Raw genomic sequence first — 15196 nt, 5'->3', positions numbered from 1 at the left:
AGCTGCTGTTGCAGAAGAAGGTATGATTTTCACATGTTTCCCAAATCATTTTTGCATTTCTTTCCTTTGTCTCTCTCACTGTTGCCTGCATTTACATTTCGGCATTATTCTTGGTTCAAAATGAAACACAATCACCACCTCCACTACCCCCAGGGAGGGTGGTATACTCAGCATGGTGCAGCATGGAATAGACAGAAGAGATTGGTCTACTTCTTAATGGCTGAGTAACCCCAGGCAAATTACTTAGCCTCTCTGAGCCTTAGTTTTCTCACCTGTAAAATATCTCCTTCCTGGAGGTTTTATAATAATTAGGTGAGTGCCTGACATAGAATTATTGGTTCCCTTCCAGGCCCCAAAATGACTCTTGGCTTAGCTTAAGAGGGATAAGAGGAAATTCTGAGACTATCTGGGGCAAGAGGGGGCTCAGAACTTGGGTGAGGGGTAACAAGAGAGAGCAAAGCGGCATAAGGAAAGAGTGTTGACATGCAAAGAATAACCTCAGCCCTTGGAGGGGGCCCTTAAAGACCTTCTCATCTGTCTCAGCTGGGGAACCAGAGACCCAGAGACAAAAGGGAATCCCTGAGACCACACAGCCATGTTTGACACCAACTTTCAGGGTCTTACAGAATCCACAAAGCAGATTCTCAGAGCTGGAGCCAAAGAGGGAAGGAACCAGCAAACTGCCTACTCCCTAGTGCTGAGGCACTTGTTCCAAGAGTTGTCCCAGAGAGAAAGCTCCACACTGACCTGTTAGCACTTCCCTCTCCCCACACCTGTGGCCACTCTCCAAGTCCCTGGATGCAGTCTCTCCCCTCTCCCCTGGGTAGAGTCCACCCCATTCCAGCAGTGGCCATAACCTACCAGAGCCAGACCAACTTGCCTGGGGATGTCCAACCTTATCCAGGAGAGCAGCAGCACCCGGGTCCTTCTTCCTCAGGGAAGTGTAGAGGGAGTGCGAACCTCCTCTCTGGACAGTGCCCTGAACACATCCTGTTCTGAGGCTGGAACAAAGCATCCCCTTTGGGCCTGCCCCTGCCCCGCCTCAGCTGCGAGCCATAAGCTATTTCCCCTCATTTGAAATGAGTCAAGCTCAAATGACCGCCCCCCTGAAGGAGCAACTCCCCCCACCCAAAGACAGTCTAATGTCTTTGGAAAACATGTGTCCCCAGCCACACCTCTCTGGACCATTTCCCCAGCAGGGGAGCCAAGCAGATGATGAACAGCCGCAGTTCAGAACTCCAGGCCTTTGCTAGGCAGCTTTCCCCAACCTCCAGCTGCATTGATTTCAGACATCTCTCCAGTACCATCCTACCCCATCCTGCCCCTCATCTCCTCTGGCCTTAACTCCCAGCAAGCCCTGCTGCATCTGCCCCCCAAAGTGTCAGCAATATTTTCATTTCCTAGACTTTCCAAACCATCTTCCCTCTCCACCCCCACTCTTCTCCCTCTGCCTACTTACTTGTCTGCTCTCCTACTGGGTCAGGAACTCCCAGGCAAGGACTGTACCGAACCCACCAGCCTAAGCCTAGGGCCAGAAAAGAGCAGAAACTGAATGAATATGTGTGTGTGACATTCTGCCACCATATGCTTGCCAAGATGAAGGTACCTCTCTTCCGGGACAGTACCTGTGGCCCAGGGATGATGTCTAGCCACCCTTACCTCCAACCCCCTGCAGCCTGATACACAGCAGGTGCTTGGTGAATGCCTGTTGTCTCTACTTGAATTAAGCAGTAACAGAATAATGCCAGGTGGTCACAGGCACTGGCACTGGGGTCAACACACTGCCCGGCTTGAACCTGGCTCTGTGTGTACCTTCTATGTGATCTAGAGATGGTGTCTTCACCTCTCTGAGCCTTGCCATTCAGATCTGTATTGGGGGTGGGGATGCTGCCTCCCTCAGACAGTAATGATGAGAACTGAATGTCCCCAGAGAGGTGGACATGGCCTTAAACTTTTGCCTTTCCCTGGGGTCCACGGGCCACCTAGAGTGGAGGCCAGGCCATGATGAGTTCTCACTCCAACAGAAGGGAGCAGAGGACGTTTCAAGCGGGGGGTCTCCAAGTGTCTCCAGGCTAAGTGCTGGTTACCAATAGGACAATTAGGAGTAGGGAGATGCCCAACAGAAGCCACAGAGCCCTGGTTCCATCCCAGGGATGGATAACCTTTTAAGACTGGCTTGTTTTCATTCCGTATAATTCTCTTGAGAGAATGAGGACAGCTAAGTTCTAGAACCTAGGCTCCTTCCTCATCCTCCCCTTCTCCCAACTTTTTATTTTAAAATAATTTTTCGATTTGCAAACTTAGCACAAAAAATTCTTATATGCCTGTCAGCCAGCTTCCTCTAATGTTAACCACAGAACCATAGAATAATGATCCAAAGCAAGAAACTAACATTGACACAATACTATTCACTAATCTACAGACCTTATTCAAATGTCACCAACTGTCTCACTAATGTCATTTCTCTGGTCCAAGATCCGAAGCAGACTCCCACATTGCTTTTGGTTGTTATGGCTCCTTAGTCTCCCCATTTCTAGGGTAGTTCCTCAGTCTTGCTTTGTCTTTCATGACCTTGATAGTTTTGAAGAGAACCGTAGAATATCCCTAACTTTTGGTTTGATGCTTCTTCAAGGGTAAATTATGGCTATGTATTTTAGGCAGGAACACACAGAAGTGATGTTGTGTCCTTCTGAGTGCATTATACCAGATGTCCATGATTTCAGTATGTCTCATTACTGGCAACATTAACTTTAATCACCCGGTAAAATAGTGTCTGCAGGGTTTCCACTGTGAAATTACTACTTATTCTTTTGTAATTAAGAAGCATCTTGTAGGGAGGTACTTTGAGACTATGCAAATACCCTTTCTTATCAACTTTTGCCCGCTAATATTAACATTCATTGATGACGCTTTCTGACAATTATTACTGTGTTGTTTCCCAAATGGTGATTTTCTATCTCTATCATTCTGTGTGTGTGTGTGTGTGTGTGTGTGTGTGTGTGTGTGTGTTAGTAAAGTTTATTTATATCACATTTTATCATGTCGGTCACACTGAAGTCCTGGAGATTTGTATGTGCATACAGAATCCAGGACATTCTTGGGAGAATTTTTTTTTTTTTCAAAAACAAAAACAAAACAAGATGTAATTAATGTGACAGTTGGGTAGCTTAATGACCATCATGCTCCTTTGGGGTCTCATCTGGGATTTTATTTTATTTTTTAATGTTTCACTTAGGTTTGAGAGAGAGAGTACAAGTAGTGTAGATGCAAAGAGAGAGGGAGACACAGAACCCAAAACAGGCTCCAGGCTCTGAGCTGTCAGCACAGAGCCCAAAGCGGGGCTCGAACTCAGGAACCACAAGATCATGACCTGAGCTGAAGTCAGACACTGAACCAACTAAGCCATCCAGGTGCCCCTCATTTGGGATTTTAGAGTGAACTGTATCCAAAAGCTGCCAGTGGCAACTCAAGAGAGAGCCATAGGTCCTTACTTTTCACCATAAACTCCTTATTTAACTCTTCAATAGTCAAAAGAAGATTTGGATCTTCCAGTGGGTCTTCATCCTGTCTTTCTGCCAGAGCTGTGCTTTCCTGACACACGACCAGAGTTTCAGCTCGGTGTCCAGAGGTTCCATGCACTTCCATCTGCTGCATAACCAGAAAGAGAGTAACCTCTGTGCTATTGCTCAAACCAGTTGCCCGAGTGGTAACCCTGGCAGGTCTGGAACACTGGCTTCACCCTTTGCCAGTACGAGTGATAATTGCTTTTGCTGAGCTATGCCAAAACTTGCAAAACTCTCCTGCCCAGCCATTTACCCAGAAACTTTACAAAATGAGGCCAGTTTGAATTTCTGCATTAAAAATTCCAGCTCAGGGGCTAAGACCTCTCACCTTCTCACAACTTCTATCGTTCTTTTTATATTTATTAATTGGATTTTGCTGTAAGAAAGACTTGGCCCTTCTATTTATTTATATATATCAGCATGGACTTATGAGTATTAATTTTATTCCATTATTATCATTGATTTTGCTGTTCAAATCACCTCAATTTTTTTTTTTTTTTTGAGAGAGAGAGAGAGAGCATGAGCTGAGGGAGAAGGACAGAGGAAGAGAAAGAGAATCTTAAGCAGGCTCCACACTAAGTGAGAAGCCCAATGCAGGGTTCAATCCCACGACCCTGGGATCATGACCTGAGCTGAAATCAAGAGTCAGATGCTTAACCTACTGAGCCACCCAGGCACTCCTCTCATCCTCTTTTGAAATATCTCAGCCCATCTGCTTCCTGTTGAGTTGAATTTCCACCCATAGCACCTCAAACACCTACACTCTGGTATGCAGGGCAGGTTGTGAGGGTTCAGAGCCCTTGCATGGGTGGCCAGGTTTCCCTGGAATTCACTGAGGCATCTTCCGAGCAAGGGCTGGGTCCTCCTGGAATGGGCAGTTTCCAGCTAGAGGAAGTCAGTCATGGTTCTGGGGGGCAGAGAATTCCAGGAAGGTCTGAGCCTGGCTAGGTAGACTCTCCCGGAATTACCCTGCCCTCCACAGACCCACCCCAATCCTGGCCCAGTAGCAGCACCGGCCCACCGCTTGTCCTGCGCTTTTCCTTCTTGACCCCCTCTTCTCTGCCCAGGGATTGTTGCTGAGAAGTGCAGGTGGCAGACAGCTGGGCAGCACTTGCCCAAATTCTCTCCTGCAGAGAAAGTGCTCTCCTCCTGGGGTTTAGTTACTCGCTGTTCTCCACCAGCCCAAAGCAGCCAAAGCAGAGACAGCACCAGTCAAGGACAAAGGGGACGTCCCCATATCAAAGTGAGCTGGGGGGAAGAAGTCTCTGAACTCATCTTCTTTGCTCTCTTCAAGAAGTGCAACAATTATTTGCCCTGTGAAGAGTGTGGACCCAGACCCTGATGACAGGCAGCTGGGATGCACAGGGCCTCTCCTACAGGATACAGTGCTGCTTCAACTTCAGAATGGAGACCTTAAAATTCATACTGTCCTGACACACTCCTAACACACAATTTTAACACACTGGACACATTTACCATTACAGCAAAAAGTGGCATCACATTTTCAAAACATCTGCTTCTATTGCCAGCCAAGGACCAACTGTGAACCTGTGGACATTTTGCCTGCAGCCTGACCCTTCCTGTCCTCTGCCAGCCAACTCTAAGCCCATCTCCTCCCCAGAAGCTTCCTCAAGTCTCTCCAGGCCTCTCCAAACATCCCTAATGCCCTGCTCTGAGCTTCCTGAGTCTGTAAGGGAAATATTGTTCAAGGACAAATCTGTCTCCTACCAGACCACAAATTCCTCACAGTCAGAGTGGTTCATCTGCACACAGAGTACCTGGTGCTACCCTCACAGAGCAGAAGCTAGAGAGCCGGGCAGTTGATTTGCTGACATAACCCAACCAGCACTGGACAAGCTGACGTTTTGACGGACAAGCCCCAATTTGGCCCTGCCTCATCCTCTGCCTCACTCTCGATCTCTTTCTCTCCATTTCTCTGTCTTCCCTGGGCAAACTTCACCCCATTCTGGGCTAAGCCCGTGACAGGGTCAGTCGGACCCTCTCTAGGGTCTTGAAGTTGGAACTCCTAAACAAACTTGCCCCCAAGTTTAGAAGTTCTGGTAAAGCCCATGTTTACTTACTTTGATTAGATGTCAGGCCAGACCAACTTCTTCCTATCATGCTCCATTGACAGCACAACAGGAAGGAAATTTTACTCATCTCACCTCTTCCATTTCCTCTTTCTGTGCTGCCCCCACCGGCTGATCCCTTCCAGCCACCCAGACATGTCTCTCCTTTTGTACATCTGCCCAGCCTGTCATGTTCAGGGCCCTAGGAGGGGGCTGCTTTCAGCCTGGGGGGGGGTGCATATGTAACCTTTGTACCACTTACCAGTCCCTTGCTACAAGCTTATTTGTTTGAAATCAATGTATTTGTTCACTTATCAAAATGTCTTCAACCACATATTACATGTTAGCTTTAATATAGCGCTTACGTTACGGCTCAGAGAGCCTTGCCCAGAAACACACGGTTGACGAGAACCCACCAGGGTTTTCTGGCTCCCATATCAGTGTTCTCTTGCCTACAATGTACGTGAATATTCTGTTTGATTTTTTCTCCTTCCTGCTCTCCAACCGTTCCAACTCAGATCTAGTTAGCTGTTCCAGGACAGAAGTTATTTGTCACCCATCTGAGGATCCCTCGCACCATAGTCTGGCCAATGGGATGGACACACTGCAAACACTCAGTAAAAGTTTACTGAGGGAACACATGCTTCTATGTAGAAAGCCTCCCCAAGAATTACCTACTCTTATCTAAGGCTGGTACTAATGTTTTTTGTACACAGACTCCAGTCCCTGAGGCTTTTTCTGTCTATAGAGGAAGGTCCACACACTGTGAATGGTTGGTTTATATATTGTCTTTTTAAACCTATAGGTTCTTTCTCCACCTCCATCTTTTTGCTTTTCCTCAAAACTTATTGAGGAAACTGGTTGTTCGTCCTGTATGTCAGGTTTCCCATGGTCTAGACTGTGCTGATTGCATCCTTGTGGTGGTCTTGAACGTTTCTCTGCCCTCTTGTTTTCCTATAAATTGGAAGCTAGAGATCTGATCAGATTCAGCTCTTATACTTCACAGGTGGTGCTATTCATCCATCGGGAGGCATGTACTGTGTGGTTGTCACTCTTCTTGTAAGCTGAGCAGCCACTGATGCTCAATGCCAACGCCCATTCATTCTTTAGCAGTTGCACAATGGTGGCTGGTTTACCTCTGATGACTTATGGTCTCCTCCTGCAGACTCTGATGCACCCCTGACCTTTCTGTAGCATCTTTCTCCTAAATGGCTTCTTAGCTACTGACATTCCTTGGTACTTAGATATAGCACGAGCTTCCTCCAAAACACCCCAGTTAGGGGTCTACTCTTGGAGGACAGAGGTTCAGTGGTCATCACAATGTGTGCCCTGACTCCTCCAACCAAAAGAGGTGAAGTCAAGTGTAGATCAGTGCCAGCTGAGGTCGCCGAATGAAATGGGCTTGCACCTAGCAGGAGGTTGCCTCTGCTAAAACTCCCAGCAGCTTGTGCTATCACAGTCACTTCTAGCTCTGAGTCTTTGCATCCTTGAATGCTCTAGCCCACTCACAGCTCACTTCTCCCAGCTGTTCCCTGCCCCTGAAGATACAGGTATGGGACTTGGCCCTGAGACAAGCCCTCTGTCTCCTCAGAATCACTCACCACCCCATCGTGAGCATAACAGATGTTCCTTAAGTTTGGGGCCATGGTTGGGTTTAAATTTGTCATGTGCCTGGGCCCCTCTCTTTCTTCCGGGCCCTTCTCATTCCGACTCTCCTTTCCACAGACACACTCCCCTCATTACAGTGAAGATCAGCTTGGTGACTCACTGTGGTGACAGAGACCACCTGCCTCAGGTTTCCCCCAGCAGCACAGAAGACGTGAAGCTCTGAAATAGCTCCTTCTGTGGTTCCCATTCCGACCCAGTCCCTATGGAGAGAAGGAAATGTGGAGATACATAGTCCTCTTCTCCTTTAGAACTACACTTTTGTGCCAATGGACCCCTGGGATAGTGTAACAAAGCCTTGGACTCTCTCTCAGAATAATGTTTTTAAAAACATAAAGCAATATATGTTAAAAACCAATTATATGCCTCAGAACTTGAAACAATCCAGTTGTCCTTGGTGGGAAAATGATTAAGTAAATTCCATGCCTACCATGGAACACTATTCAAGACCAAACAGATTAGAACAAATTAGTGGATGCCAGGGTTTAAGGAAGGAAGAGCATGGCAATTGTTTGACTATGAAAGAATGGCATGAGGGGCCCTCATGGTGACAGAACTGTTCTCACGGTCACACAAATCTACATGAGATAAAACTGCATGGAACTAAATGCACACACATGCACACACACCACACACTAGTGCACAGAAAACTGGTCACACTTGAATAAAGTAGGGGGATTGTATCAATATCAATTTCCCGGACACAACATTGTACTATAGTTTTGCAAGATGTTACAAGGGGAGAAACTGGATGAAAGGTATACAGGAGCTCTTGGAATTATTTCTTAAAATTCATGTCTATAATTTAGATAATTTTATTTTAAAATAAAAAGTTTAAAAAATTCTGAAATATAATTTTTAAAATATTTTCATTTTTTTATTCATTTACAAAAAAAGTTTTTTAATGTTTATTCATTTTTGAGAGAGAGAGAGACAGAGTGCAAGTGGGGGTGGGGCAGAAAGAGAGCGACACACAGAATCCCAAGCAGGCTCCAGGCTCTGAGCTGTCAGCACAGAGCCCGATGCAGGGCTTGAACCCATGAACCATGAGATCACGACCTGAGGTGAAGTCAGATGCTAAATGGACTGAGCCATTCAGGCATCCCATGTTAAAATATTTTTTAAACACATTTATGATACGGGAATACAGGGGCTTGAGGAAATCAAGCTTCCCTTTCTAACCTGTATCAATCTAAAAAATTACTCCCCAGGCCAGGGAGAAGATAAGAGGTCTGAGAGAAGCAAGTCAATGTAGACATTAGAGAGATTCTGTGCTCTGCCTCCCAGCCAGAGTCCTGGGGTTTATGGGGTCCAGAGGCAGAGGGACACGGTAATGGTGAATCCAAGATGAGCAAGGCTACAGGCAGCCCCCATCCCACACCCTCACCTGGCACAGAAGCAGTTGAATGACGTATTCAGTGCCCTGCCGGGGCTGAAGGTGCCAGCGGATCAGATTGAGTGTGGATGGGAGGGACTGGTGACCAACAGGAAGGCAGGAAATGACATCTAAGTGAAGACCCCCATGGGCAGATGCCACCAAAGACCAGATGGTACAGTGTTGAACCTTGGCACTGACTGAATCTCATAGAAGTGATGAGGTTCTGGGAAATGGGTGACCCTCACAGTAACTGAGGCTTACTTTTCAATATCCTGTGGATTAGGGTCTCAAAACAGAAAATAAGTTATTATAGAAAACTATGACCGTGTTTTCTTATACACTCGAGCATGTGGCCAAGAGCCAATGGCACTTTGAAAATCCATGGGAATAGCTTCTACAGCGGACACTTTGGTGATTCTCCTATCCTGTGGCCTCACCCGCAGTGGACGCTTTGGTGGTCCTCCTATCCCCTGGCCTCACTCTGGCCTCACCTGCTCAATATACACTGCTGACTTCCCACTGGCAGTGCCCACACTACTTCCTCTGAGGGCTTGCTCTGGCTAACGAAGCCTGTTTTGCCCCTGCCCAGCCATATGGTCGCCCCCCCTCCCCTCAAGACTCCTTAACAAATGACTGGGGTGAGTTGGTACAAAACTACCCCACCAACCTTGCCCCTGAGATGTGTGTTGTATACTACCCTGAGTTTCTCCAGGTTGCAGCTACCCACAGGGTAACAGAGGTAACATAATCTTTATTGGCGTCCTTCCCTCCCCTGCCTCACTTCCCTACTCTCCTGCCTGTGTCTCCTAAATAAACTACTACTTGAACCACATGACCTTACCAATCGCCGATCTTCTTGGACTTATTAAAACGGCAATTTCATATAGACCAAACTAAAATGTACACTCAACCCTTTGTCTTAGGGTCTGCCAACACAGTTATCTACGTACTCTATCCAAGGATTGCTCCCTCAAATCGCCACCCAGTCACCCTTAGGGAGATCAATGGGAGACAGTGCTAAGCCAAATCGGGGGGCTGAACCCCTTGAGATCTATAGAGGACCCTCTGCCTCCTCTGGTTCCCCAGGATGGCAGATCCTAGAAGAGGTGGGGCAGAACAACGCAGAGGCTGCTTCAGGATGAACACATCCTCCACCCAGATATTGCACATTGGAGTGGGAAGTGTGGCCACAAAATGAGGAAACCATAGGAGACAAAGAAATGCTGTAACTGGAAATGTGATGGAATGTTTGGAAGCAAAAGACCTAGGTGTGAGCTGAAAATCTGGAAAGAGGAACATCAGGCTGAGATCAGGAAGGTGACACTGACATTGAAAAGCTCCAGGGGCCTATTTGGCCTGGTCCCAGTCCTCCCTCCTGGAGAACTCAATCCCTCCAAAATAGAGGGCTCTGAATATAGAGAGAGGCTCAAGGGTTATAGAGAGAGGCTTGGGTTAAGGCAAGGCTGTTTCCACAGAGCAGATGCTTTCCCCTGTAACCCACTGGAGGAAATGTATTTTGCCTGGCGGTCCAAGCATAAGCATCACAAAATAATAATTACCCTAACTACCCACAACATGCTTTGATATTTTCTACTCTGTTCTATTTCATATTTTCTAAATGCTGGACGTGGTCCCTTAACTGATTTCACAACCCGCTTCTGGGTGGTGACCTACGGTTTGAAATGCTGCCCTTGAGTGTATCCAGAAATAAAAGGGTGTGGACCAGGATTGCTGAGCTTTTCCTAAATACCGTGTATTTACGTCAGCCCCCGGTCCCATTCAGGGCTGCAGGGACTGCTGGGCTGAACCAGAAGAACCTCTCAAATTCTGTAAAATGAAAGTGATTCCTATCTCCTGATCCAGTGATTCAAAACAGGATTGCTACCACTTTCACGTTTTTTCCACCTCTTAAAAAAATTGTAATGTTTTATTTATTTTGAGAGAGAGGGAGAGGGAGTGTGTGTGAGTGGGGGGGGGGGAGCAGAGAGAGAGAGAGACAGAGAGACAGAGAGACAGAGAGAGAGACAGAGAGAGAGAGAGAGAGAGGATCCAAAGCAGGCTCTGCACTGATAGCAGAGAGCCCGATGCGGGGCTCCAACTCACAAACCACAAGATCATGACCTGAGCCAAAGTCAGACAGCCACTTAATCCACTGAACCACCCAGGTGCCCCCTGCCTTTCACATTTTTTGCCACATCCCCGTACCACCTGTACTACATATTATTGTATGAATATTCTCTCTAAATCAACTCATCACCTTTTTGAAACTTAAATACTCATACCAGCTCTGTCTCATGGAATACTTTTGATAAAATCAAAGCTTTGACGCTATTCCCTAATGCAAAATAAAACCAAAACACAATTATGAAAATAAAACATGCCTTCTGTGTTCTACCTTATATCATTCAGCCAGTGGTCCTCCCTGGTCTGCTCCTTTCACAAGAAAACAATCTAGGCTCTGCATAGCTCAAGCTGTCCCTGTTCCCAGAAAGGGATCCCATTGGGATCCCCAATGGACCCAGCCTAGTATGCAGGAGATCCAGGTACTTAGATAAGAACACGATTATATCCTTATTTTCACTGACCTCTGATGGAAATTCAACATTTCCTTCAAACAGAATGTGATACATGACTTGTCACCAGTGAAGTCACTGATAGTTTTATTCACATCACCAGTGTAGCAGACATTTCAAAATATTTACACTCATCACTTTCTGAAAATTGTTTTCAGACCCACTTTGTATTTAAGACATCAATAAAGAAACACATAGATAGCACATGCTATGCCACAATTGAAAAAATATTGTGGTATATGTGTTTTAATAAGATCATCAGTTCTTGGCAATTTCAATAGGATCGCTAATCTTATGTATTTTTTCCCTCCCCCATTCCCCCTTATGTATTTTATTTTATGATTTTTAAAACAGTATTCTGAGATGGGTCCATAGGCTTCACAGACTTCCAGAGGGAGCCATGGAACAGAAGAGGTTAAGACACTACATAGAGAATCACGGCTTAGGGCTGGGTTTGGAGCTAGACAGACCTGAGTTGAAATCTTAATTCTGCTATTTACATAAGCCAAACTACCTGGGCCTCAGTTCCCTCACTTCTAGAATGGGCATCACTAGATTAGCATATACCTGAGTAAAGCTGAAGTCCAAACCCAGCCCAGACTGCCTCATAGGGCAGATAAAGCCTGGATGGAGATAGGAGGGCTGGGGTAGGGTCCACCTTTCCCTGGGCTTCCTAACTTTCCCTTCAGGGAAGTCATTTGTCCCCCCTCAGCCTGGCTGAGCCCAGATTTCTGTAGCAGGACAGAAATACTGATTTCAGGTCCTACTGACATACTCTATCCCATTTATGAGCCCAGAATCTTCACCCCACTCCCAAAATTGACTGACACTATGAGGCGTCCAAGAGAGGCCTGTCATGTCCTGCTTTTAAGCATTGACATGCATATCCACATTTGGCCACTGGATGGAGCCAGTTCACATTCTTAATCCTTCAGCCCAAAGGGCCAAGCCAGACCTCGTCCCTCAGAGCTGAGAACATTCCCTCATCCTGCTCCGCTTTTATTTTTTTTCCAAATTGAGCCTGACATTCAAAAAAGCACCCACTTTGTGCTCCTTTCCAGTAACTTACTACTCTAAGAATGGTGGTGACCATCCTGACTTTTAACATAGGTTAACTTTGCCTGCTCTTACCCTTATTTAAATGCAGTCATAAAGAATATATTAGAAAATGAAGATGACACAAATGGAAGGATATTCCATGCTCATGATTGGAAGAATTAATATTGTTAAAAAGTCCATACTGCACAAAGCAATCTACAGATTTAATATGATTCCCTATCAAAATACCAATAGCATTTTTCACAGAAACTAGAACAAATAATACTAAAATTTGTATGGAACCACAAAAGATCCCGAATAGCCAAAGCAATCTTGAGAAAGCAGAACAAAGCTGAAGGTATCATGATTCCAGATTTCAAGATATACTACAAAGCTACAGTAATCAAATCAGTCTGGCACTGGTACAAAAAAAGACACATAGATAAATAGAACAGAATAGAGAGTCCAGAAATAAACCCACAATTAGATGGCTAATTAATCTATGAGAAAGGAGGCAAGAATATACAATGGGGAAAAGACAGTCTCTTCAATAAATGGTGTTGGGAAAACTGGCCAGCTACATGCAAAAGAATGAAGCTGGACCACTTTCTAACACTAGTCACAAAAATAAACTCAAAATGGAGTAAAGACCTAAATGTGAGACCTGAGACCATAAAAATCCTAGAAGAGAACATAGGCAGTAATTTCTCTGACATTGGCTATCAATAGACACATTTTTCTAGATATGCCTACTGAGGCAAGGGAAACAAAAACAAAAATAAACTATTGGGAGTACATCAAAATAAAACACTTTGCACAGCAAAGGAAACCATCAACAAAACAAAAAGGCAACCTACTGAATGGCATAAGATATTTGCAGATGATATATCTGATAAAGGGTTAATATCTAAAATATATATTTTAAAAAAAAGTATACAACTTAACACCAAAACAAACAACCCAGTTAAAAAAACAGGTAGAAGACTTGAATAGATATTTTTCCAAAGAAGACATCCAGACAGGCAACAGACACTTGACAAGATGCTCAATATCACTCAACATCAGGGAAATGCAAATCAAAACCACAAAGAGGTATCACTCCACACCTGTCAGAATGGCTAACATAAAAAAGACAAGAAATAACAAGTGTTATAAGGATGTGGAGAAAAAGGACCCCTCATGCACTGTTGATGGGAATGTAAATTGGTGCAGCTACTGTGAAAAAGCAGTATGGAGATTCTTCAAAAAAACTAAAAATAGAAATACCACATGATCCAATAATTCCACTACTGGGTATTTACTCAAAGAAAATGAAAACAGTAATTTGAAAAGACACGTGCACTACTATGCACTATGTTTACTGCAGCATTATTTACCATAGCCAAAATATGGAAGCACCCTAAGTGTCTACTGATAGATGACTGGAAAGGAAAATGTGGTGTGTGTGTGCATGTATGTATGTACATATACCCATGTTTATGTATGTATACACACACAATGAAATATTACGTAGCCATAAAAGAGGATGAGATCTTGCCATTTGTGACAACATGGATGGACCTAACGTATTATGCTAAGTGAAAGCAGACAGACTGAGAAAGACAAATATCATATGATTTCACTCATATGTGGAATCTAGAAAACAAAACAAATAATACATAAACAAAAAGCAGAATTAGACCTATAAATACAGAGAACTGATGGTTGCCGGAAAGAAGGGGGGTGGGAGATGGGCAAAATGGGTGAGGAGGATGGGGAGATACATGTTTCCGGTTATGGACTGAATAAGTCACAGGAGTAAGAGGTACAGCATAGAGAATACAGTCAATGATATTGTAATAACATTGTATGGTGACAGATGGTAGCTATACTTGTGGTGAGCATAGCATAATGTATGGAATCACTATGAATCACTATGTTATACACATGAAAATAGTGAAACATTATGTCAACTACACTCAAATTTTAAAAAATAATAATAAAATAATATATTCTTTTGCGTTGGTTCCTTTTATTAAACATTGTGAGATTACAGGAAATAGAGGTTCATTTATTCTTACTGCCCTGTAAGTTCGGGTGACTATGCAATAATTTATCTGTCCATTTAGCTGGTGGCTGGGCATTTGAATAGTTTCTACTTTCGGGTTTGCTTTGTGGTTGCTCCGTGGAGGGTGGTATCCACCCATCCAAAATTGGCTCGGAGCTGGAGATGGTGATGCAATACACTCACCAAGAGGGTCTGAAAGATTCATTCTCACATAGTGAGGCTTTCGGGGGCAAGCATGGCCAACACTCAAGCCAGTCTGTTTGGCTGGAGCAGAAGGGGCAAGTGGCTTGGGTTTTTATAGTGACTGGAGGTGGAGGAGGTCCAAAATGAGGACTCCCTCTTCCACAGGCTGGGGTTTGTGTGGCTTGGATTCCCATCCACACCAAGGAAACCTGGGTTTTCTTAGCAGCATGTCCAGGTGTGCGGCAGGACGGAAAAAGGGAATGAAGGGGCTTGAGGGCTGTCAGCGGTCAAACATCAAAAATGGAGTCAGACTAGGGGTGCCTGGGTGGCTCAGTCGGTTGAGCGTCTGGCTCTTGATTTCGGCTCAGGTCATGATCTTGGGCTTCACACTGATGGCACACGGAGCCTGCTTGGAGTTGTCTCTCCCCTCTCTCTCTGTGCCTCCCCCCCACCACCCAAAAGTGGAGAGAAGAGTTTGTTTGTTTATTTATTTAGAGAGAGAGAGAGAACAAGGGAGAGGCAGAGAGAGAGAATCCCAAGCAGTCTCCATGCTGCCAGCAGAGTCTCCCACATGGGGCTCAATCTCACGAACTGTGAGATCATGACCTAAGCTGAAATCAAGAGTCAGATGTTCAACCAACTAAGCCACCCAGGTACCCCCAGTAATTAATAACTTTTAG

General features: G+C 45.0%; 1 protein-coding gene and 1 pseudogene across 4 annotated transcripts in view; both read right to left on the bottom strand.

The window, feature by feature from the left end:
• The window catches only part of ACKR2 (atypical chemokine receptor 2), a 52645-nt gene that overhangs the window by 15065 nt on the left and 22384 nt on the right, over window positions 1-15196 (bottom strand). Inside the window, exon 1 of one of the 4 annotated variants that reach the window (XM_086720570.1) lies at window positions 5645-5696. The exons of 1 other annotated variant lie outside the window; for it this stretch is intronic. In XM_086720570.1, the coding sequence (XP_086576696.1) occupies window positions 5645-5684 (40 nt within the window). In that variant the 5' untranslated portion in view covers window positions 5685-5696. Of the gene's footprint in view, window positions 1-861; window positions 1025-5644; window positions 5697-15196 lie in introns of those variants that run through there. 2 more of the 4 variants (XM_025913985.2, XM_086720572.1) reach the window with 2 other exon arrangements.
• On the bottom strand, window positions 1520-3812 carry LOC112850058 (putative uncharacterized protein C6orf52 pseudogene; annotated as a pseudogene).

Source organism: Puma concolor, chromosome C2 (genome assembly GCF_028749965.1).
Source record: "Puma concolor isolate L17-30 chromosome C2, mPumCon1.1.hap2, whole genome shotgun sequence".
NCBI classification, from domain to species: domain Eukaryota; kingdom Metazoa; phylum Chordata; class Mammalia; order Carnivora; family Felidae; genus Puma; species Puma concolor.
The sequence above is the reverse complement of the archived record's forward strand: the minus strand, read 5'-3'. Positions and strand labels throughout refer to the sequence as shown.